This window comes from Pongo pygmaeus, chromosome 10 (genome assembly GCF_028885625.2).
Source record: "Pongo pygmaeus isolate AG05252 chromosome 10, NHGRI_mPonPyg2-v2.0_pri, whole genome shotgun sequence".
Lineage (NCBI taxonomy): Eukaryota > Metazoa > Chordata > Mammalia > Primates > Hominidae > Pongo > Pongo pygmaeus.
Window position 1 is genome coordinate 97,105,425 of NC_072383.2, and position 25,241 is coordinate 97,130,665.

The 25,241-nt window shown below is 40.1% G+C and overlaps 2 protein-coding genes across 9 annotated transcripts in view; one reads left to right on the top strand and one right to left on the bottom strand.

The window, feature by feature from the left end:
• IKBIP (IKBKB interacting protein) overlaps positions 1–1,383 on the bottom strand; it is a 31,548-nt gene extending 30,165 nt beyond the window's left edge. For both annotated transcript variants that reach the window (XM_054442257.2, XM_054442256.2), the window contains exon 1: positions 1,031–1,383. In XM_054442257.2, coding sequence (XP_054298232.1) covers positions 1,031–1,209 — 179 coding nt within the window. In that variant the 5' untranslated portion in view covers positions 1,210–1,383. The remainder of the gene's footprint in view (positions 1–1,030) is intronic.
• A 283-nt stretch (positions 1,384–1,666) lies between these two features.
• The window catches only part of APAF1 (apoptotic peptidase activating factor 1), an 88,056-nt gene continuing 64,481 nt past the window's right edge, over positions 1,667–25,241 (top strand). For 2 of the 7 annotated variants that reach the window (XR_010122675.1, XM_063646611.1), the window contains exons 1-10: positions 1,695–2,349; positions 4,807–5,008; positions 5,137–5,326; positions 5,992–6,189; positions 15,028–15,211; positions 18,274–18,386; positions 18,493–18,624; positions 21,539–21,777; positions 22,177–22,344; positions 23,547–23,678. Coding sequence is in view for 6 of the 7 variants with exons in the window: in XM_063646611.1 (XP_063502681.1) it covers positions 4,871–5,008; positions 5,137–5,326; positions 5,992–6,189; positions 15,028–15,211; positions 18,274–18,386; positions 18,493–18,624; positions 21,539–21,777; positions 22,177–22,344; positions 23,547–23,678 (1,494 nt within the window). In the remaining variant the exon portion in view is untranslated. Of the gene's footprint in view, positions 2,350–4,806; positions 5,009–5,136; positions 5,327–5,991; positions 6,190–15,027; positions 15,212–18,273; positions 18,387–18,492; positions 18,625–20,852; positions 21,050–21,538; positions 21,778–22,176; positions 22,345–23,546; positions 23,679–25,241 lie in introns of those variants that run through there. The other 5 variants (XM_054442254.2, XM_063646609.1, XM_063646608.1 and 2 more) reach the window with 5 other exon arrangements.

The window sequence follows — 25,241 nt, forward strand, 5'->3', positions numbered from 1 at the left end:
ACTCACAAGTTGTTTTTTTTCTTTTCTGTTCTTTTTTTTTTTTTACAAGTTGGTTTTAAGGTTATTTCTAATATTCATTTTTCCTAATGACACCAATATATCGCCATTTACCTAATTTTAAAACTGCAACTGGTTAGTTTTAAGTGAACACAAGTGCTATGTTTTTGTAGCTTTACCATATTCAATCTGTAACTTACTTAATAAAAGACGTAAAATTCATAATGCATGCACGGTGATCAAAATATGAGCACTCCTCCAAGCTCTGCTACTATAACGTTTGCTCCTTTGGGATCATAATGATCTGGTTTTCCTTTTTTTTTTCCCCTTTTCTTTTTTTTTTTGAGATGGAGTCTCGCTCGGTCGCCCAGGCTGGAGTGCAGTGGTGCGATCTTGGCTCACAGCAACCTCCGCCTCCCGGGTTCAAGCGATTCTCCTGCCTCAGCCTCCGGATGAACTGGGACTACAGGCGCCCGCCACCACGCCCGGCTGATTATTGGTATTTTTGGTAGAGATGGGGTTTCACCATGTTAGCCAGGCTAGTCTCGAACTCCTGACCTCAAGTGATCCACCTGCCTCGGTCTCCCAACATAATGATCTGTTTTAAGGTTGCAAGTATTTCCATTAGGTATTTATGAGGTGAGTAGGGTGGGGCAGATGTGTCCCGGAATGGGGCACAGCGGACAGGAAGTAACGGTTTATAACAACGTGAACGCTTCTGACGTGTAGCGGGAGCTTCAGAAAGCGTGGCCGAATCTGCAGCTCTTAACAAATGGCTCGTTCCCAAACCTTAGCCTCAACTCCCTCTGAGCGATAGGGGCATGCTACCAGCACAGGGGAAAATGAGATACAAGAAACGCGCGAAAGGGAAAAACAAGGCTGGGCTGTTTCCTTCCTTTGGGGTCAAGACAGAGGCACAGAAGGCCCAGGTCTGGGGGGTCGGATCACCTCCGGCGGGATGCTGAGCCGGGTGGGAGCCCAAACAGCAGGGGGCCCTCAGGAGGTCGGCCCAGGCAGCCTCGCGTCCACTTACCAGGCCAGGCCCAGGCACGTCCCCAGCGACAGCAGGCTCAGGCACGTTCGGGGGTCTGCCCAGCCCCCGCCTCCGCCGCCCCGGGCCACGGGGGTCTTCCCGCCCTCGCTCCGCTTCCCGGGCTCCGCAGTAGGGGCTCCCTTGGGCCCCGACTTCTTCCGGCTCTTCACCTCAGACATGTCTGGAGGCCCTAGGACGACAAGCCCCAGGCAGCTTCTTCACCAGGGGTAGCAGGACGTGGCCGCCTTGGCGTTCGTGGGAACCCTGGGCGGTGACCGCGCCCCCTCACAGACTTGGCACCGCCCAGAGCCCAGCCCCTTCCCTCTCCCCGCCATCCTCGTTGCTTCACTGAGTCTTTCAGCTGCCAGCTCCATAGTTCCCCTAGGAGAGGTGGGCGGCGACCTCACCCCACAGCGCCTTCCACTGCGATATTGCTCCAAATCCGAGGAAATTCAAACTCCCGGGCGCGCGCAGGCCGACGGGACCCGAGGAGGAGGGGCAGGGCAAAGGGGTCGCGCGCGCCACGTCGGGCGCGCCGCCGCTGCCCGAGTCCGGCATTGGTGGGAACGCGGCGCGTCCCTGAGGCTTAGCCACGCCCCGTCCGCGGGGTAGGCGGGCACTTCTACGCGCGCGGGCACGAGCCGTGGCGGGAGTGCGCGGCGGCAGCGGCGGCCGCCCCTTGGGGCTTGGGGTGTGTTTATTTGCATAAGCGGGCGCGCGCCGTCCGGGCTGGGTGGATCCGGGGGGATTTGACTGCTCCGCTGTCGAGAGGCGGAGAAGAAGAGGTAGCGAGTGGACGTGACTGCTCTATCCCGGGCACAAGGGATAGAACCGGAGGTGCGGAGTCTGGGCAGTCGGCGACCCGCGAAGACTTGAGGTGCCGCAGCGGCATCCGGAGTAGCGCCGGGCTCCCGCCGGGGTGCAGCCGCCGTCGAGGGAAGGACGCCACAGGCCGGGAAGACCTCCTCCCTTTGTGTCCAGGAGTGGAGTCCACGGGAGGGCGGCCCGTGGGCCGGGCCTCACCGCGGCGCCCCGGGACTGTGGGGCCAGGCTGCGTTGGGTGGACGCCCACCTCGCCAACCTTCGGAGGTCCCTGGGGGTCTTCGTGCGCCACGGGGCTGCAGAGATCCAGGGGAGGCACCTGTGAGGCCCGGACCTGCCCCGGGGCGAAGGGTATGTGACGAGACTGAGCCCTGCATCCCTAATTCCTGGTGGAAAACCCCTGTTGCCGTTTCCCTCCACCAGCCTGGAGTCTCCTAGTCTTGTCCCGGCAGTGGCAGTGCCGCCCTTCCCAGTAAGACCTAGGCGCAAAGGCTTGTGTAAGTTGACCTCCTCGCTTTTCTCCCCGAGCCAGGTTCCTTGGAGGCTCGGTAGCTGATTTCAGGGACTGAGAATTTGAGGACATGGAATATTTGATAACCATCCTGCTCCTGTACCAGGAAGAGAAATTCTGTCACGAGGAAGTAGTAAACTTGGGGTTTTCGTGGATAAACGTGCGCTGTTTTCTGTTTTACATCTATGAAGAGTTTTCGCTTTCCGTTTGTTGTGGGTTACAAAAGGTTTTGAGACTTAGTTCAGATAATTTGTGCAGTTTTAAAACGTATTTAAGATTTGCATATTTTAGTTTAACAGGACTAGGTGAAATTGGAAATTAGTTTCAGAAAACCAGAGTGTCTTATTTGCTTAGCTATTGGACATAACCTAAAAAATTCATTCATTCTTGTTTTTTCACATCGAATTTCATTACTATAAATTGAGGAACATTTTATGTTTAAGAGGACAAAAACGTTATTAACATTTTAAAAAATGAGAGTTTTGATTCCAATCAATAACTTTTTATCAGTTTTGTGCCCCTACTGGGCATTTTGTAAGCCTTGACAAGCATAGGCAAATGCCCTACGTCCGTCCCTATTTTTCCAAGTGCTACATTTGGTGACTTCAAAAACAGTCATTGAAGCTTGATAATTATTGCCCCCTTCTGTGAGCTCCAAGTTACTTGTGCTCTGTTTTTGCACTTCGGGCATTCACATTCCCACTCCCTCTCTCTTTTTCTTCTTTGACTAGACTGAATTATTTCAGGCAAATGACTCAATCTTTTCTGTAGTCTTGGTGTCTGACATATAGGGAGGGGCACAAATGTATGTTGAATGAATGAATTGATAAACCCGTTTAGACTCTTTCACTCTATACATTGGGTAAAGTTCTGTTAATGTTTTGAAAACTTGCAGACATTGTGAACTGGGTTTTATTTATGCCCACGGAAAAATTTGCATTATATTTGAAATAAAGTTGCTAGAAACGTCAAGTATTTTACTATAAAGGCTATTATTCTTTCCTCATGTCCTCTTGGTCTGAGAAACGACATCAGAAAGTGTTTCCTGTTGCTTTGTGGGAAATGTGTTTAGCAAGGAAGACCTAGAGCTGATATCCTCCTTGAATGAGAACTAATACTCAATAGTAACAATGCTCTATTCACTCTTATGTTTGATAAGGAAAACAAGAAGTCTCTTAATATTAGGACTTCAGTGTAATCACTGTTTTATACAATCTTAATTAAAAAAGGAAGTATTTTATTGTAAAAAATGATAATGTGTGTTAAAAAAAATTGACAGTAGAGGCTGGGCATGGTGGGGCTCACAAGTGTAATCCCAGCACTTTGGGAGGCTGTGGCAGTTGGATCACCTGAGGTCAGGAGTTCAAGACCAGGCTGGTCAACATGGCGAAACCCAATCTCTACTAAAAAAAAAAAAAAAAAAAAAAAATTAAGACAAGGTGGGGGAGAAATCTCAAATTTTGCTACTCAGAAGTAACTCAAACATTTTGATGAATAAACTTCTAAATGTCTACATATATTCATATGATACCAACACTTTTTTTGAGACAGAGTCTCAGTCTGTCGCCCAGGCTGGAGTGCAGTGGCGTGGTCTCGGCTCACTGCAACCTCTGCCGCCCTGGTTCAAGCAGTTCTCCTGCTTCAGCCTCCCGAGCAGCTGGGATTACAGGCACCTGCCACTGCACCTGGCTAATTTTGTATTTTTAGTAGAGACAGGGTTTCACCATCTTGGCCAGGCTGGCCTTGAACTCCTGACCTCGTGATACACCCGCCTCGGCCTCCCACAGTGCTGGGATTACAGGCATGAGCCACTGCGCCCGGCCCCCACGTTATGTGTTATATGTGGAATCATGTTTCTGTTTTTTTTTTTTTCAGCAGCAGTATTGTGAACATCTTTCCATGTCAATATGTAGAGATAAGTGTCATAATTTTGAATGGCTGCATAATATTCCATTTTATATACATACCCTAATTTTTAAAATCTATATTCAGAATGATGGACATTTAGGTTGCGTTCATCACTGAAACATCCTCCATTAATTCTTTTTTCTTTTTATTTTTTACTCTAGCCTCCCAATGTGCTGGGATTATAGGCTTGAGCTACCACACCTGATTGGAAACTGATTAATTCTCCTTGTGGATATTTTTACATATGTGTTTGAATGTCTCCTTGAAGTAAATCCTTAGAAATGGGATTTCTGGGTTAGAGAGAAAGCTTATTTTAAACACTTCCTTATCTTATACTGCTTTCCAGAAAAATTGCATCCATTTTCTACTTTCCCCAATTAGTGCATAAGAATGCCCATTTTCTCATACCTTTCCAAGCACTGGGTTTTGTCCATTTAAAAATTTTTGCCCAGAAAAAAAATCAGTTGTGTTGTTTTTATGTTTCTTGTTTATTAGTGAGATTATGTATCTTTTCATATGTTTATTGGCCTGACAGATATTTCGGTGTTTTGGCTGTAGCTCATGGTTGACAGCTCAGAGAGAGAAAGATCTGAGGGAGGATGGATGCAAAAGCTCGAAATTGTTTGCTTCAACATAGAGAAGCTCTGGAAAAGGACATCAAGACATCCTACATCATGGATCACATGATTAGTGATGGATTTTTAACAATATCAGAAGAGGAAAAAGTAAGAAATGAGGTAAAGCTCTCTGAAGCAGTCCACACTTCCTTAAAAATTTTTAGAATTTCAGAACTTGTACTGGTCTCCACTACTTTATGTTGCATACATATTCATTGTTGTATACTAAACTACTTAATTTTTTTTAGCCCACTCAACAGCAAAGAGCAGCTATGCTAATTAAAATGATACTTAAAAAAGATAATGATTCCTACATATCGTTCTACAATGCTCTACTACATGAAGGATATAAAGATCTTGCTGCCCTTCTCCATGATGGCATTCCTGTTGTCTCTTCTTCCAGTGGTAAAGATTCAGTTAGTGGAATAACTTCATATGGTTTGTATCCATTATACCTTCTATCACTTTGCTATCAAAATCGCTTTGGGTTTGTCTTATTGTAGATGTAATCTTCTGAAGAGAGCATGACCAGTTCACTGAAAACTGCATGTTAAAAAAATTGTAGTGATGTTTTCAATTTAAATATTTTTTATTTGCATGCATATTAACTCTCACATTTTCTTCTTGCCCAGTGAACTGTACTGCTGAGATGATATGTCTACCCTAATTTTTAGAGACAATAAGACAATTTATAGGCCTTTGTTTATTTTCCAGTTCTGTGTTTATAGAGTTTATAGGAAAAAACAAGAATCTTTAGAAATATATGTTGTTGAAAGGTATTCCATAAATGTTCTTCCTTTTACACTTGCCTTCCCAGTCTTCAATATGAGAGGGAATGAAAAGTCAGGAAATAATAGGGTGAGTAAAGCAGATATAGATAGAAACTTCCATTTTCTTTAGTCATCTTGAAGGATATATGTTTGCCTTTCCTCTCTGTGGTCTGAGAAATCAGAAAATTGAAGTTAATATGCTAGCCACATGTTCTTACTTCTCTTGGAAATTTTCGGGCTAAGCCTCAGCTTTGCTCTTTGTTTTTTATGGTATTACTTCAGTAATTATTCCAAAGTTCTATTCATTCATGCTTGTTTTGTTTTGGATTTTAGTAAGGACAGTCCTGTGTGAAGGTGGAGTACCACAGAGGCCAGTTGTTTTTGTCACAAGGAAGAAGCTGGTGAATGCGATTCAGCAGAAGCTCTCCAAATTGAAGGGTGAACCAGGATGGGTCACCATACATGGAATGGCAGGCTGTGGGAAGTCTGTATTAGCTGCAGAAGCTGTTAGAGATCATTCCCTTTTAGAAGGTAAGTGTCTTAGTCCATTTCCTAGTCTAGTAAGGTAGATAGACATGTAAAAACATTATATCAATACGTGATAAATTGAATGGTAGAAACAAGTATAAGGTACAGAGTTAGAACAAAGGAAGGATATGTTAACTCTCTAAAGGGAGAGGATGGATAGGACAGGCTTCCTGAATGAGATGACATCTTAGTGGGAGTTTGGAGAAAGAATAAAAGTTTGCCAGGCAGTGAAGGTAGGGATGGGAGACTAGGGAAGGTGGGAAGGGTAGTGGGGTGGTTACTAGGGTGGGAAAGGGCATACTGGGTAGAAGAGGGTTTAAGAAATGTTGGCAGGTATACCACTGACCTTAGCAAGCCTGGTAGGTTCTCAGGGTATTCATCAGGAACAGTTGTATAGCTCCATCAGTTCTAGGCTGCCCCCATTCATCAGTGTGTTCTCATTCATCAGAGTGTTCTCTCTGTATGACACTTCTAGGGGAATTCAAAGACAGTTCCCAACTTCTAGTAGTTAATAATTTTTTTTTTAGTAGGCCAGGCACGGTGGCTCATGCTTGTAATCCCAGCTGAGGCATGGATCACCTGAGGTCAGGAGTTCAAGACCAGCCTGGGCAACATGGTGAAATCCCGTCTCTACCAAAAATACAACAAAAATCAGCCGGGTATGGTGGTGAGCGCCTGTAATCCCAGCTACTCGGGAGGCTGAGGCAGGAGAGTCACTTGAACCTAGGAGGCGGAGGTTGCAGTGAGCTGAGATCGCACCACCGCACTCCAGCCTGGGCAACAAGAGCAAGACTCCGTCTCAAAAAAAAAAAAGTCTTTTTTTTTTTAATATGTATGTATAACATGATCTACGGTTAAGACAGTTTAAACAGAATGATTGGAATAAGTAGTAAGCCTCTAAGAGACTTAGAAATATGGAGGCTAGGGTACGTCTATGTGTACACATGGCCTCAGTTTAATTTCATAGCCTTCGTAAGTGGTATAGACTATACTCTTGTCAGAAGTATGCCCAATTCCTAACCCTTGGTTTTTCCCCTTTATCATTACAGAGAAGTTTCCTGAGACTTAGCTCCTTTCAAGTCTCAGAGCCAAGGATTTTTTTAAACCCCTACTGCAAAGTTGATCACCAAGGATATTTCAGGATAAATTTGGCTTAAGTTCCTTTAGTGTGAAGGAATGAGTTTTCCTTTCAATATTATGATGAACTTTCTTTGTATATTTATAATATTCCAATTTATAGGTTTAAAAGAACACTCCTTCTCCCCATTTAAATTGCTCTACATTATTGTGATGAATTTTCAATTCTAGGGATTAAAATTGACCAACAATTTATGGAATTAAATACTCAGGGGTCATATCGTATAAATTGTTATCTTGGAACAGGTTTTAACTACTTTGTTTTGAGAAAATCCTAGAGATACTGGCAACTGTACATGTGAGCTTAATTCATATTCCTCATGTACTTTTGTGGGATCTCAAGTTCAGAGGATTGAGTTATTCATATTCCTTAGTTCACGGCTTATTATAGTAGATCTGTACTAGGCTGAGCTTCTCACTTTATTTATTTATTTCCATTTCAAAATTTCCTATTCTTATTTCCTTTCCCCTCTCCGTGGACAATCCTAATGTATTTAATGTATGTTCTTTGTAAATGTCTGTGTAAAGTATGTACGCTTGTAAAATATGTATATTGTTTGTATGCAGGTATTTTAAATTTGCATAGATGTTATGGTATTATGTGTTTTTTATCTCCCATGACACAGTGTTTTTAAGATTTATCCTTGTTGCTATGTATACATATTATTTGTTACACCTGATTGCCACCAACCCATTTTACTGCTCATTGCCCTAAGTAAATGGAAATGTAGATTGTATCCAACTCTCTGCTGCTCCAGCAAAGCTGGGTTGAACTTTTATATGGGTAAGAATTTCTTGGGTATTTGTAGCTAGGAGCAAAATTAGTAATTTTTTATTTATTTTTGTTTTTTTTTAAAAGAGACAGAGTGTCACCCTGCTGCCCAGGCTGAGTGCAATGGCCATATCATAGCTCACTGCAGCCTCAAACTTTTAGGCTCAAGTGATCCTCCCACCTTACCCTCCTGAGTAGCTGGGTCTACAGGCACACGCCACCATGCCTGGCTCATTGTTTATTTATTTATGAAACAGGGTCTTGCTTTGTCACCCAGGCTGGAGTGCAGTGGCACGACCTTGGCTCCCTGCAACCTCTGCCTTTTGGGCTCAAGTGATCTTCCCACCTCAGCCTCCGGAGTAGCTGGGACCACAGGTGCATGCTGACACACCCAGCTAATTTTTGTATTTTTTGTAGAGTTGGGGTTTTGTCATGTTACCCAGGCTGGTCTCGAACTCCTGAGCTCAAGCAATTCACCCGCCTTGGCCTCCCAAAGTGCTGGAATTACAGGTGTAAGCCACCATGCTTGGTGTGTTTTTTAACATTTTTTTTGTAGAGACAGGTTTTTGCTATCTTGTCTAGGCTGGTCTCAAACTCCTGGGCTCAAGTGATGCTCCTGCCTTGGCCTCCCAAAGTGCTGGGGTTACAGGTGTGAGCCACCATGTCCAGCCAAAATTACTAAATGATAGGATATACAAATATCAAATTTGATTCCCCTCCAGTCTGTACCTTTCCCCCAGATGAGTATGGGGACTCCGATAATTTCATTTGTGCAGTGACACTTGGTATGATCCAGCTTTGTAATTTTTGCCAGGCAAACTTCTATAAAGTTGTATCTTTTACTTTGCATTTCTCTGATAACTCAAGTTTGAACATTTCTTCATAAGCTTGTTGTTAGCCTTTTGGGTTTCTTTTTTTATGGATTTTGTTTATATTATTTGTCTATTTTCCATTGGGGTTTCCATTTTTTTTTTCTTTTTTCTTTTTAGGAGTTTCTTATATATTCTAGACATTAGACTTTGTTGGTTTTAGACTTTTATTTTATTTTATTTTATTTTTTTTGAGACGGAGTTTCGCTGTTGTTGCCCAGGCTGGAGTGCCATGGCGCGATCTTGGCTCACCACAATCTCCGCCTCCCAGATTCAAGCAATTGTCCTGCCTCAGCCTCCTGAGTAGCTGGGATTACAGGCACTCACCACCATGCCTGGCTAATTTTGTATTTTTAGTAGAGACAGGGTTTCTCCATGTTGGTCAGGCTGGTCTTGAACTCCCGACCTCAGGTGATCCCCCTGCCTCGCCTCCCAAAGTGCTGGGATTACAGGCGTGAGCCACTGTGCCCAGCTGGTTTTAGACTTTTAAATACCTTATTTTAATTTGCCATCTGATTAATTTTTTTCCTGGGTGTTCTCAGTAGACGAGAACTCTGATGTAGTCAAACTTATCAATTTTTTTTGTCTTCTAACTTGTGTTTCCTGAGTTTTGTTCAAGTAGTCCTATTACAGTCTTATTATTCATATTTAGTTCTTTATTCTCTGGAGTCTGCCTTTGTATGTCCACTAATTCAAGAATAGGTGCTTTCCCAAAGATAGATTTTAATCTCTGGAGTTCACTTCCATTCTCAAATACAGGAACATTGGATTTTTGACATTTAATTGTATTGCAAAACCTTTTCTTTTAAAAGTACAGATAATATAAGAGTTCTAAATTTGATTAAAATTGTCGTTCCTATGGAAATGTTTTCTTTGGGTGGTGATTGGCATAAATTAAAGAATATTAAGTTTTTAACTTTTAGCTGGGTGTGGTGGCTCATTCCTGTAATCCCAGCACTTTGGGAGGCCGAGGTGGACAGATCATTTGAGGTCAGAAGTTCGAGACCATCCTGGCCAACATGGTGAAATCCCGTCTCTACTAAAAATACAAAAATTTGCTGGGCGTGGTGGCGCATGCCCGTAATCCCAGCTACTCAGGTGGCTGAGGCATGAGAATCGCTTGAACCTGGGAGGCAGAGGTTGCAGTGAGCCAGGATTGCGCCACTGCTCTCCATCCTGGGTGACAGAGTAAGATGCTGTCTCAAAAAAAAAAAAAAAATATATATATATATATATATAGTTTTTAACTATTTATGTCTATACAGTTTTAAGTAACCCAGTTGTCTTTTGAAATTTCAATGATTTAATTTTTTCTTATTTGTAGGGAAATAGTAAAGAATTGACATATCTTTAAATACAGTAGTGACATTTTACATTACAGTATTCATATGTTGGTTTTTAATCATGGATGATTTCTTCATAGGCTGTGTTCGTATTTGTTTCTGTCCTTTCCAAGATTTCTTTGTGTTATTAGATTATTAATTGCTACCAGAATAAGCCTCCTGTGAGAGTAGTGTGGAGTCTTCCCTGAATAAAGGCAACTTTTCTCTGAATTAGTTTCTCTGAATGAATTGTAAATACAGCCTCCTCATGCAAAGCTAAATTGCTCCCTCTTGTGCCCATAGTCAAGATGTTTAGATTCTTTCTGAAATGTGGAATTAATGGTTCAGTTTTTAACTAAATGGTATATTGTGATGGTTACAGATTTACATGTCAGATGGTCATTTGGTCTGTTTGCGTTTTTAAAGCTGGTAGTGTTTTCTCTTTTCTTGCATGTGTTTAAATGCCCTAAATTTTTAGTTAAATTTTTTCCCTAAATTTAGGGAAAAAGGCCTTTGACCGTAGGTAATAGGTACGTAAATTAAAATATGAAAGAATTTACTAGGTAGCTATATCAGGATGCTTTCTTTACCTTTAATCTTGGGATGATTTTTACAAATTTTTTTTTATTTTATTTTATTTTATTTTATGTTATTTTGTTATTTTATGTTATTTTATTTTATGTTATTTTATTTTATGTTATGTTATTTTATGTTATTTTATGTTATGTTATGTTATTTTATTTTATTTTATTTTATGACAGAGCCCCACTCTAATGCCCAGGCTGGGGTGCAATGATCTCGGCTCACTGCAACCTCTGCTTCTTGGCGGTCCCCCTGCCTCAGCCTCCCAAGTAGCTGGGACTACAGGTGTGTGCCACCACACCCGGCTAATTTTTCTATTTTTAGTAGAGATGGAGTTTCACCATGTTGGCCAGGTTGGTTTCGAACACCTGAACCAAGTGATCCCCTTGCCTCGGACTCCCAGAGTGCTGGGATTACAGGCGTGAGCCGCTGTGCCTGGCCGATTTTTACAAATTTTAGGTAGATAGCACAAATTAAAAAAAATGGAAACTTAAAGCAACAGATAGTTTGTCTGTTTTTGTTTGTTTAAATATTTTAAAAGTAGTATTTTCATTTAAAAAGAAATAAAAGTTCTCCTTACTTGCTCCTTTTTGCTTTCTCCTAAATTCTTAATCTTTTTATTTTTATTTTTGAGACAGAGTCTCACTTTGTCACCTAGGCTGGAGTGCATGGCATGATCCCGGCTCACTACAGACTCAACTTTCCAGGCTCAGGTCATCCTCCCACCTCAGCCTCCTGAGTAGCTGGGCCACAGGCGCACAGCACCTTGCCTGGCTAATTTTTTTTTTTTTTTTTGAGACAGAGTCTCACTCTGTCGCCCAGGTTGGAGTGCAGTGGCGCGATCTCGGCTCACTGCAAGCTCCGCCTCCCGGGTTCATGCCATTCTCCTGCCCCAGCCTCCCGAGTAGCTGGGACTACAGGCACCTGCCACCACACCCAGCTAATTTTTTGTATTTTTCTAGAAATGGGGTTTCACCGTGTTAGCCAGGATGGTTTCGATCTCCTGACCTTGTGATCCGCCCACCTCGGCCTCCCAAAGTGCTGGGATTACAGGCATGAGCCACTGCACCCGGCCTTGCCTGGCTAATTTTTTGTATTTTTTTAGAGATGTGGTTTCACCATGTTACTCAGGCTGGTCTCGAAATCCTGGGCTCAAGCAGTCTGTCTGCCTTGGCCTCTCAAAGTGCTGGGAGCCACCGTGCCTGGCTCTAAATTCTGAATCTTATCCTAGAGATAATCTTGGTTAACAGTTCGGAGTAAATTTTTCCAAACTTTATTCTCTGCATTTATGAATATATACACATACAGAACACAGCTTTAACTTTAAGTGAAGTCTCAAGGACTTGCTGTTTCATAACTGTAAACTTACACTGAAGGAGGCCTGAGGGGACCTCAGGAAACTTTAGGAGCAAGCAATAGGGCTTGTCTACCTTCTTTTAAGACATTGGCACGGATAATCAAACCAGGCTTCACAGCCCTGTCTCTACCTCAGTTACTGTAGAGTTCTCTGTCTCCAGTTGTTTGTTATATTTTAGACTTTCATGCAGTCACTGTTCAGTACATTGGCAAATTCTGATCTAGGTCTTCTTCTGTCATTCCTATGTGTTTTTGCCATACCCTGTAGAACTCCTCCTCTGTGAGCAGGAAACTCTCTTGTATCATCAGCTTCTTAGAATATTCGCCGTCTTGCCTTATCTGAAACTGGGCAGTTTCCTGAGTTTACTACCTTCTCCATAACCTTCTTAAGTGACATGGCAACTTTTTTCCTTTATATCCCACATACTTTAGCACCAGGAAATGGGTGGGCGTTGTTCTTGCTCTCTGTTGTCTCATCCAGACCATTAATACTCCCTTCTCCAGCTGAATGCTTTGAGGTTCATGTCTCTAATCTTTCCTATTGATGTAATCACTGTCTTATTCATTGACGATTGGATTTCTTAGCTTATAACCTTCCTCTTATGCCCTTTGTCTGTTAGCACTCTTAGTGATTTTGATACCTGTGTGGATGAGTCATCCAAAACCTTAGCCTCTTATCTCCTTAACCTCTTTGTCTCCTGTGAACATTTCTTAACTCTTCCCTGATTACAGGCTAGACCCTGATCTTTGTCATTACTAGAACTACAGCGCTTTTGAAATCTTGATGTTGAGCATTCTGTTCTACTCTTTACCCACCTCCACCCATTTTATTCTTCAAGTTTAATGCTATAGACTTACCAAGACTTCTCATCCATTGATTCCAGAATATCCTCTCTATTATCTCTACTATCAGTCCTGTCCGAGACTTGAGCCATCATTGTCCATCATTTTATTGTCCATCATTCAGTTGCTTCTTAGCACATACTCTTGACTCTTTAGTCCTCTTCTTATCTGGAGTGAAAACCGATTTTTTTCTCTATGCTGGGAAGTGGAATAGGTATTTGCTCCTCAAGGCTTCATCCAGACCATTGCTTACTTCCTCTTTTCTGGGACTGATCCTTTCCTTGACCTTGTGCAGGTTCAAAGACTCCACGTCATTTCAAGTTATAAAAAGTCTAATTTCCATAATTAATATGTTAAGTCCTATTCACTACTCCAAAATTCATTTACATATAAGGTTCAGTTGGGCCTGCCTGAAACTTTGGAAGCCTGCAATGGGATAGTAGGTTAAGGTGGGTTGTTTCCAGCTTTTTCCTGTTGCAAACAATGCTGCAGTGAATATTCTTGTGGATGCAGAATAGTGTAGAAGTTGAACATTGATGCTTTAAGTTTGAATCTCAACTCTGCTTTATTAGCTGTGTAACTTTGGGCAAACTATTCAACTTTTCTATTCTTCAGTTTCCTCATTTTCAAAATGAAGATAATAGTATCTGCTTGATAGTGTGCTATAGGATTAAATGAATGAACATACATAGAACTCTTAGAATAGTGCCCAATAAATATCTGATGTAAATAGATCTTTGTGCATATATACAAGTATCTCTTTTGGGTGATTAAGTTTTTAAAGTAGTGATTTATATTTGTATTTAATTATTTGTGAATACCAGTAAATAAATTGCCCTTTGGTGTAATTTAATTCATTTATCTTTAAGTCTGTTTTTTGCTTTTTTTGGTATGTTTAAGATCACATAAATCTTTATGATTGATGCTACTGGAATGATCTAATGCTACTGTTTACCATATTTTACACGCAGGGACCCCTCTTTTTTATATATGTATATTTATGTGGAGGTGATTAAGTATAGTCTATGAAGACTTAAGATTTTGGCTCCTGACAATATGTAAATAAAAATACATATTTCAAGATGTTTTATGGCTCAATTAACAATGATGATGATAACAGTAATAATAATCATGGCCATTCCTAGTGTTTACTAGTTTGAAGCTTAATATTGGTAAGTTGCTCTCAGATCCATAACACTAATAACCTGTTTTAATCCTTTATACTTAACATAGCAATTTCACATATTTTATATCATTAATTTTTCACAGCAACTCTGAAATAGGTGGGCTAGACAGCCTTATTTCAGTATAACAAATGAGACTGAGGTTAAATGATTTGATAAAGATTGCTTAGCTAGTAAGCAGTAGAGCCAGACTTGAATCTAACTTCCTATTTTAAGTCTGTATAAGAAAACCATAATGGGTGAGTTATATGTTCCAGGACATCAGTAGTTCTCAACGAGGGATGATTTCACACCTCGCCAGGTGACATTTGACAATGTTTGGAGACATTTTTGTTTGTCAGTACTGGTGAAGGGGAATCCTATTGGCATCTAGTGGATAGAGACCAAAGAGGCTGTAAAAAATCCTATAATGCATAGGACAGTCCCTTACAACGAAGAATTGCCATCCCAAAGTCAGGAGTACAAGGTTTAGAAACTGTGCTGTGCAGTGATCACTGACAACACAGGACAAAGATCATAAAACTTTACTTGGTAAGATTTTCCCGATAAGCCACAGATTTACTCCAAACTTCAGTTTCTTCACATCTTCAACTTGTCTTGGATTCAGGATATAAAGCCTACCAGTATCTTGCATGTAAAATTTATACTCTAAATCAAGAGAGGTTGAAGATGTGATGGGATTGAAAATTGGAGTAAATCTGATGCTTAACAGTAAAACCATTTAAAGGAGTACTCCTGTTGAAAGGCCTTAAGTTCATTATTCTTTCCCTCACTAGGTTGTTTCCCAGGGGGAGTGCACTGGGTTTCAGTTGGGAAACAAGACAAATCTGGGCTTCTGATGAAACTGCAGAATCTTTGCACACGGTTGGATCAGGATGAGAGTTTTTCCCAGAGGCTTCCACTTAATATTGAAGAGGCTAAAGACCGTCTCCGCATTCTGATGCTTCGCAAACACCCAAGGTACCGATGGTCAAATTTAGTTGGTGTGTCAAGTCCCAATAAGATGTAACTACTGACCTCTTGAGAACATCATGCCTTTTTCCTGCTGTCCTATAGGGAGGATAAGAGAGAACCATTGCAGCCAGGCACAGTGGCTCATGCCTGTAATCCCAGCACTTTGGGAGGCTGAGGCGGTTGGATCACCTGAGGTCAGGAGTTCAAGACCAGCCTGACTAACACGGTGAAACCCCATCTCTACTAAACGTACAAAATTAGCCAGGTGTTGGTGGCGCATGCCTGTAATCCCAGCTGCTCGGGAGGCTGAGGCAGGAGAATCACTTGAACCCGGGAGGCGGAGGTCGATCGTGCCATTGCACTATAGCCTGGGCAATAAGAGTGAAACTCCGTCAGAAAAAAAAAAAAAAAAGAGAGAGAGAAAGAAAGAAAGAGCCATTGCTATCCTGCTTTTCTCTCTTGTATTTAAAAAGAAAAAAAAAGTGGCTGCCACTCGGCCTAAAATTGCTTTTTCTCTTTGCATCCTACCAACCACATCATCTCATATGTACCATTGTAGGCTTTCAGGAAATGTCTTAAGTAGGTGAGTTGGTGAGTGGTCTTTGCTAGAGAGTGCAAACTTCTTTGAATCTGTTATTTCTAATGGGTTAACATAGAACAAGAGAGAATAAATGCAGACAACTGATAAATGTCAGGAAGGGGCCAGGCACAGTGGCTCATGCCTGTAGTCCCAGCACTTTGGGAGGCCATGGTGGCTAGTTTGCTTGAGTCCAGGAGTTCGACCAGCATGGGCAACATGATGAAACCCTGTCTTTCTAAAAAATACAAAAATTAATCTGGTGTGGTGGTACACACCTGTGGTCCCAGCTACTCAGGAGGCTAAGGTGGGAGGATCACTTGAGCCTGGGAGATTGAGGCTGCAGTGAACCCAGATTGTGCCACTGTATTCCAGCTTGGGTGGCAGAGGAAGACCCTGTTTCAATTAAAAAAAAAGTCAGGAAGGATTTTTAATGGGGCTCTTCTGTTGGATTGTCTTAGTTTCTAGAAATAGACATGTAACTCTTCTACTTCCATATACTTCAGGAGTGAGTTTGTTTTGTTTGTTCAACAGTTAATTAATTCAGCAAATACTTACCATTATAATTATGTGCCAGGTACTGTTACCAAGTGTTTCACAGTTTTCATTAGCCAAAAGGGAGACAGCAGTTTAGTTGCTGCTTGTCTTAAGAGTATAACCTTGGATTCAGTCAACAATTTGATTTCTGTCATCTTAACAGCCTCTCTTTCATTTGTTCATTTAACCAACATTGAGTGTTGTGCCAGGTTCTGGGCCAAGTGCTGCAAGTACAAAGATAAATAAAGCATTCCTTGGGAATGTTATAGTATATTGAGTGAGAGTTAGGTAGTGGCTCTGCACTTTTTAAAAATGCCCTAATGCACCCAAGGATGCAGTATACTTTCATATGTAGCAGTTGCTGAGTATGGCAGTGATTCTCAAATTGGTAAGGGTATTAATATCACAATATAGGGTGAGAAGAGTATTTTTGGGAAAAGCCTACTAGGTGATTCTGATGCATATTCGTTATATTTTTATGGTGCAATCTCTGCTCACTGAAGCTCTGCCTCCTGGGTTCAAGTGATTCTCCTGCCTCAGCCTCTGAGTAGCTGGGACTACAGGCGCCCGCCACACGCCGGGCTAATTTTTTGTATTTTTAGTGGAGATGGGGTTTCACCGTGTTAGCCAGGATGGTCTTGATCTCCTGACCTCGTGATTTGCCCACCTCGGCCTCCCAAAGTGCTAGGATTACAGGCGTGAGCCACTGCACCCGGCCCCTCCTTCTCTTGATATTGATCTGTGTAGAGGAAATAGGATTGAGATCACTAACCCTTCCCTCTTTAATTGCTCCGTAACTTTTCCCTAGTTCTACTTTCTCTTTTTTTTGCAAGAATAAAATTAACTTCTGTTGAGTAAAATAATGTAGCCACTTTCAGATGTGTCAGACTAGCTTATAAAGCCAGGCATATTTTTTAAATCTCTCAGTCTTATTTGGTTTATGCTTTGTAATTTTTCAACCTATATATGTGCCTAGAGTATTTATTTATTTATTTATTTTTTAAGATGGAGTTTCGCTCTTGTTGCCCAGGCTGGAGTGCAATGGCGTGATATCGGTTCACTGCAACCTCTGCCTCCCGGGTTCAAGCGATTCTCTGCCTCAGCCTCTTGAGTAGCTGGGATTACAGGCTTGTGCCACCTCGCCTGGCTAATATTATATTAGAGACGGGATTTCTCCATGTTGGTCAGGCTGGTCTCGAACTCCCGACCTCAGGTGATCCACCCACCCTGGCCTCCCAAAGTGCTGGGATTACAGGCCTAGAGTATTTTGTTTTGTATGTACAGCCGTAGTGTGTCATTCAGACAAAAATGTTATTGTATAATTATGCTATCAGGTTTTAGTTATATTTTCCCCTCATCTGTTCTAGTGAGTTTAGAAAAGTTTTTGGAGAGAACAATTGGGAATTGGCATAGAGGTTCTTGGTTACTATGAATAAACAAATTGATTAGAAAAAAACACTTGTATACCAAATGAAAGGTAATATTCTTTTAGGTTACAACATATGAAATCGCTAGTTTTATAGGTAAAAAATGGTCACATATCATCATTATTGTATGATTCATTCTCATGCTAACCTGAGCTCAGTTCTGGTTTGGTTCTGGTGCATAAAGACTGAGTTGGAAAATCCCATTACTTGGATAGTAATGGTCGCTTTTTTTTTTTTTTGGCACTCAGTAAGTGATGGCTGAACCTTTTATGGTAGGATCTGTAATTTTAATATGTTCTGATTTAGGGTTTGAGGAGAAGGCAGTCTCTAATTTTTTTTTTCCTTATTTGAATCAGCATATTGAGAAGAGTATAGCAAAGAGGAAGAATCATTTTCCTAGATCTAGCCATCCATTTGTTTAAAAAAATTTTTAATTTGGTAGATTTTAAAAGACACTGGTGGGATTATCTTTTTAAAAGGAAGCTTAAGATGTGTCATTAGTGATTAATATATTTTTTTAAAATTAGGTCTCTGTTGATCTTGGATGATGTTTGGGACTCTTGGGTGTTGAAAGCTTTTGACAATCAGTGTCAGATTCTTCTTACAACCAGAGACAAGAGTGTTACAGATTCAGTAATGGGTAAGGATTACTCATTTACTTTTTAGTACCTTTATATTTAATTCAATTACATTTAAATATGTGACATACCAAATTACTTACTTTGTCTTGTGATTTTTGTTTGCAGGTCCTAAATATGTAGTCCCTGTGGAGAGTTCCTTAGGAAAGGAAAAAGGACTTGAAATTTTATCCCTTTTTGTTAATATGAAGAAGGCAGATTTGCCAGAACAAGCTCATAGTATTATAAAAGAATGTAAAGGTATGGTTATTTATTTGTTTATGAGGAGATTATAGGGAGTTATATAATTTCCCTTTTGTAAATTGAGCTAATGAATATGATAATTTAGCACATGAATATCCAAAAACTTATCTGGGAGATTTAGTATTTTAGGTTCTCTGATATCTTAAATGGATACATGATATTATGGTATTTATTTATTCATTAAAATAATATTTACCATCTACCCACAGTGTGTTAGAGACCACATTAGTGAGAGAAGTGAGACACAGATGTGACCTCTGCTGTCAGAGTTAAAAATATAGTGAGAATCAGATTTAAAACTTGTTTTTGCTTGGGATTTTATAAAAATAGTGTTCTAATTTGGTAAGTAAAAACTGGTGTCTTAATTTGCATTTTTTGTTAGTGAAGTTAAACTTTTTACTTGTTTATTGAATATATTTTAAGAAATTATCCTTGACTTTAAGAAATTATCCTTGACTCACTTTTCTTTTTTGATATAAGTATTTTTAGTTTATTTCTAAATACTCAAAAAATAGAAACTATTAGCTCTTTGTCATATTTTTACAAGTATTATTTCCCAGTAAAACAATTTTTTAATTTAAAATTTATATATAGAATCTCACTGTGTTGCCCAGGCTGGTCTTGAACTACTTGCCTCAAATGATCCTCTTGCCTTAGCCTCCCAAAGCACTGGGACTACAGGCATGAGTCACCATGTCTAGCCTGTTTCCCAGTTTTTTTGTGTACCTTTTATTTGTTGTATTCTTTTGACATATAGAAGCTTAAAATTTTAAACAGTCAAATCTATCAACTCTTAAAATTATTTCTTTCATTATTGTTATGCTTGGAAATACCTTATTTTTCTTCTTTTTCTTTTTTTTTCTCTTTTGAGACAAGTCTCACTCTGTCGTCCAGGCTGGAGTGCAGTGGCGTGATCTCGGCTCACTGCAACTTCTGCCTCCCAGGTTCAAGCAGTTCTTCTGCCTCAGCCTCCCGAGTATCTGGGACTACAGGCATGTTCCACCATGCCTGGCTAATTTTTGTATTTTCAGTAGAGACGGGGTTTCGCCATGTTGGTCAGGCTGGTCTCGAACTCCTGACCTCAGGTGATTGCCCGCTTTGGCCTCCCAAAGTGCTGGGATTATAGGCATGAGCTACCATACCTGGCCACCTTATTTTTCATTCTGCCATCAAATAGACACACAGTTTTGTTTGTTTATTTATTTATTTATTTTTTGAGACTGTCTCACTCTGTCGCCCAGGCTGGAGTGCAGTGGCGTGACCTCTGCTCACTGCAACCTCTGCCGCCCAGGTTCAAGTGATCCTCCCGCCTCAGCCCCCTAGTAGCTGGGATTACAGGTGTGTGCTACCTCACACAGCTAATTTTTGTAGTTTTAGTAGAGATGGGGTTTCACCATCTTGGCCAGGGTAGTCTCGAACTCCTGACCTCGTGATCCACCTGCCTTGGCCACCCAAAGTGCTGGGATTACAGGCGTGAGCCACCACACGTGGCCAGTTTTGTTTATTTTTAAAGAAATCTTACACTTAGAAAAAATGCTTGATTTGTAGTTATTACAAAGGGTGATGCATGTCCATTTTGAAAATGTGTGAAACTAAAGAAAAAATAGAAATTATCCATAACCTGATAATTATTAGCATCATGAGAGTATTGCCTCCAGTCTTTTAGAACAAAGATTAAAAAAATTGAGATTATGTATACGTAGTTTTGGATTTTGCCCTTTTTTTTAAAGAGCCAGGGTCTTGCTCTGTCACCCAGGCTGGAGTGCAGTAAGATCACAGCTCACTGCAGCCTTGAATGTCTTGGCTTAGGCAATTCTCCTGCCCCAGCCTCCTGAGTAGCTGGGACTGCAGATACCCACCACCACACCTGGGTAATTTTTAAATTTTTTTGTAGGGACAGGGTCTCACTATGTTGCCCAGGCAGGTCTCAAACTTCTGCCCTCAAGCAATCCTCCCACCTCAGCCTCCCAAAGTGCTAGGACTACAGACGCATGTCACCACACCCAGCCGGATCTTACCCTTTTTCTATATCTTCAGCATTTTCCCATGTTGTTAAATATTTTTTTGAAAAAAATTTACCAGTGGCATAATATTGATATATCTTAATTTATTCAACCACTTCTCTATTATTGGACATTGTTTACGTTGTTTAAGATTTTTTCACTATTCTAAGTATGCTGTGATGAATATCCTTAAACTTAATCATTCTTTTCTTTTTCTTTAAGACAGAGTCTCACACTGTTCCTCAGGCTAGGATGCAGTGGTGCCGTCATGGCTCACTGTAGCCTCAACCTCCTGGGCTGAAGCAATCCTCCCACCTCAGCCTCCTAAGTAGCCGGCACTATAGGCACGCACCACCACACCTGGCTGATTTTTCTAATTTTTAGTTTTAGTAGAGACAAGGTCTCATTATGTTGCTCAGGCTGGCGCATATATATATATTATTATAATATATATTATATAATATATAATATATATAATTATTATATATATTATATATAATATATATAATATATATTATTATTATATATATTATATATAATATATATAATATATATTATTATTATATATATTATATATAATATATTATATATTATAATATTATAAGATGTCTTTACAAAAAATATATATATAATATATATATATTTTTTTGTAACGACATCTTAGCCAGATTTGATCTATGTTATTTTGACTTAATAAAGATAATCAGGAACTTATTAAATGAAATCTTTCTTATTTCTAATTTTTTTTGGAATAAATATCTAGAAGTGAAGTCAAGAGTGATAAATACTTAAGGCTTTTGATAACATGCAGCAGAAATTGTTTCTTAGTAATGTAAGTAAGTAAGTTGATTCTTATTAGTGACAAAATAGGATGATATTAGCACAGTGACTTCATTTTTTTTTTTAAGGCTCTCCCCTTGTAGTATCTTTAATTGGTGCACTTTTACGTGATTTTCCCAATCGCTGGGAGTACTACCTCAAACAGCTTCAGAATAAGCAGTTTAAGAGAATAAGGAAATCTTCGTCTTATGATTATGAGGCTCTAGATGAAGCCATGTCTATAAGTGTTGAAATGCTCAGAGAAGACATCAAAGATTATTACACAGATCTTTCCATCCTTCAGAAGGACGTTAAGGTGCCTACAAAGGTAATGGGATCAATGATCCTCATCATTGGGTATTTATTGCATGTAAGCTTTGATATAGTACTGAGCATGTTGTTACAGAGAACCTTGGAAGGATAAGACCCAGGGGACTGAGGTGGTGGGGTGTTGGGTGTAGAAGTCCCTCTGCTGTTAGCCTCCGTTAGGGGCTTTGTGTTGAACTCAGGAGTTAACCTATTTCTGTGGTTCTAGTGCAGCTGAAGAAGCATCTGACTTCTCTTTCTCTTTTCTGTCTTGAGGAGTAGTTGAGTTTCTTCTTAAGAAATGGAGACATTCTTACTCAGGGCTTTAAGATACCGTTTTTTTTGTGTGTGTGATAATACCTATCTGCAGTCCTGGTCATTGTACTTTTGTGGCATATTAAATACTTAAAATGATTCCTAGGTGTTATGTATTCTCTGGGACATGGAAACTGAAGAAGTTGAAGACATACTGCAGGAGTTTGTAAATAAGTCTCTTTTATTCTGTGATCGGAATGGAAAGTCGTTTCGTTATTATTTACATGATCTTCAAGTAGATTTTCTTACAGAGAAGAATTGCAGCCAGCTTCAGGTACTTGCATCTTGGTTTACTTTTTTTTTTCCTTTTTCCTTTGAAATAATTTTAGATTTATTGAAAAGTTAAAAAATAGTAGATAGTTTCTATGCATAAGTCCTTCACCTAGCTTCCCCTAATATTAACATTTTATATAACCATAGTACGGTTGTTAAAGCCAGAAAATTAACATTGATACAATACTGTTCACTAATCTATGTGTTCTTTTTGTGGTCCAGGCCAATTTAGGATCCCGTATTGCATATGATTGTCTTGTTTCCCTACTTGTCATTTTTTTCAGTCTTCTCAAATCTGTGAAAATTTATCAGTCTTTATCTTTCATGGCCTTGTCACCTTTGAAGAGTACTGGCTAGTAATTTTGTACAGTATACCCAAATTTGGTTTTGTGTGATGTTTTCTCCTGACTAGATTGAAGTTATACATATTTGGCAAGAATACCAATGATGTTGTATCTTTCTCAGTGGCATCATATGCTGAGAGTACTTGGTGGTTCTCAGTGGCATCATATGCTGTGAGAGTACTTGGTGGTTTTTAAAAAATTTTTTGTAGAGATAGTGTTTTGCCATGTTGCCCAGGCTGGTCTTGAACTCCTGGGCTCAAGTGATCCACCTGCTTTGGCCTCCCAAAGTGCTGAGATTGTAGGTATGAGCCACTATGCCCAGACTCTTGGTGTTGATATGTTTTATTATGGGTGATGTTAATGCTGATAATTTGTTTAAAGTGGTATCTGCCAGGTTTCTGCACTGTAAAGTCATTCTTTTGTGGGGAGATTCTCTGTATATATATATATATATTTATTATTTTTTTTTTTTGAGACAGGATCTCACTGTGTTGCCCAGGCTGGCATGCAGTGGCTCACTGCAACCTTAAACTCCTGGGCTCAATTGGTCCTGAGTAGCTAATTCCCGAGTAGCTGGGTCTGCAGGCACATGCCACCACACCTGACTGATTTTTTTTATTTTTTATTTTTTGAAAAAAAATTAAACATAGGGATATCTCCCTATGTTGCCCAGGCTAGTCTTGAAGTCCTGGCCTCAAGTGATCCTCCTACCTTGGCCTCCCAAAGTGCTGGGATTACAGGCGTGAGCCACCGAGCCTGGCCTCTCTGTACATTCTTAATAGCTTTGGAAGCTGAAGTTACTGTGATGCTTAGGTTATAAAATTGTTTCTGGCTTCTGAAACATTTCATTGGGTTGCAGGATCTACATAAGAAGATAATCACTCAGTTTCAGAGATATCACCAGTCGCATACTCTTTCACCAGATCAGGAAGACTGTATGTATTGGTACAACTTTCTGGCCTATCACATGGCCAGTGCCAAGATGCACAAGGTAAGATGATCCATTTAAAAATTCTTTTATCTGACTTCCCTTTTTCCATACATGTTACAAATAAGTGCTTTTTTCTGTTATTTTTTGTCTTGAATTTTGTTCATATTGCTTTCCATTTGAATTTTTTTTTTTTTTTTTTGAGACAGGGTCTCATTTTGTCTCTCAGGCTGGAGTGCAGTGGCACAATCTCAGCTCATTACATCCTCAACCTCCTGGGCTCAGGTGATCCTCCCACTTCAGCCCCCATGTAGCTGGGACTATAGGCACATGCTACCATGCCTGGCTAATATTTTTGTATTTTTGGTGGAGATGGGGTTTCACTATGTTGCCCAGGCTGGTCTCAGACTCCTGAGCTCGACGTGAGCTCAAGTGATCCACTCGCCTCCCAAAGTGTTAGGATTACAGGCATGAGCCACCACGGCTGGCTGAAGATTTGAATTTTTATGTAGTTAAATTTACCACTGTTGTTGTCGTCGTTTGGTATTTTGCTTTGCTGTCCTGTTCATAAACATGCTTTGTTTTATTAGTATAATTTTTTATTAGTAAAAATGGGATTATAGCTTGTGTAATTATTTTTGTTTTTACCTGTAATGATTAGAAAAGGTACCTTAGTAACTAGTAAATGAACCACCTCAGAATTAATCCTCTTCTTACTAGTAGCTTTCCTTTTTGGGCAGTATGGATTTGTTTTGTAAGCTTTGAGAGGAAATGGATAGTGGAAAAGTATATTCATTGATTCAATAAATATTTATTGAGTGCTTGTTATGTATATTGCTCTTCATTAAGAGGATAAAGCACAGGCACAAAGTCTCTGCTCTCACGAGTTTATGTTCTGGGAGGAGGCAGACATTAAACAAATTTATTATATTTCAGTGGGTAGTTAAGTGCTCAGAAGAAGGACAGAGCATGGAAGGGGAAAGAAAGTGATGATACAGGGGTAGAATCATCATGATTTGCTTATGGGTTTGATATGCATTATAAGAGAAAGAGAAGAATCAAAGATGACTCCAAGAATCAAAGATGACTCAAACCCCAATGGAAAGAACGGAGTCCATGAACTGAAATAGGGGTCTTTGGGAGAACAAGCTTTTTCCTGCAGAGAATGGGGATGGTTAAGAACTCATTTTGGATATATTAAGTCTGATATACCTATTAAGACATCTGGCTGGAAATATTGAATAGGCAGTTAGATATATGAGTCTAGAATTCTGGGGAGAATTATAGATGAAAGATGAAAATAGGGAATTATTAGCACATAGATGGTATTTGAAGTCATGACTACCAAGTAGCTACTAAAAATGTTTACATTTGGAAAACCGTATGTACTTTCAGTAAATTTTCTATGCTCAGGTATGTTATTTCTTGGTTATGATACATAGTAAATTGTTGTAGTTTGTTTTTTTACCTGGCAAAATATATTTACATTTAATAATGTATATTGGAATGATGGTATTCCAATAAATATTTGTGCCCTAATTTACTTAACCAAACTCTAATTATCGAACATTTAGGTTTTCAGTTTTTTTGGTCCTTATGATGTAATGAGCATTCTTGTTTATCTTT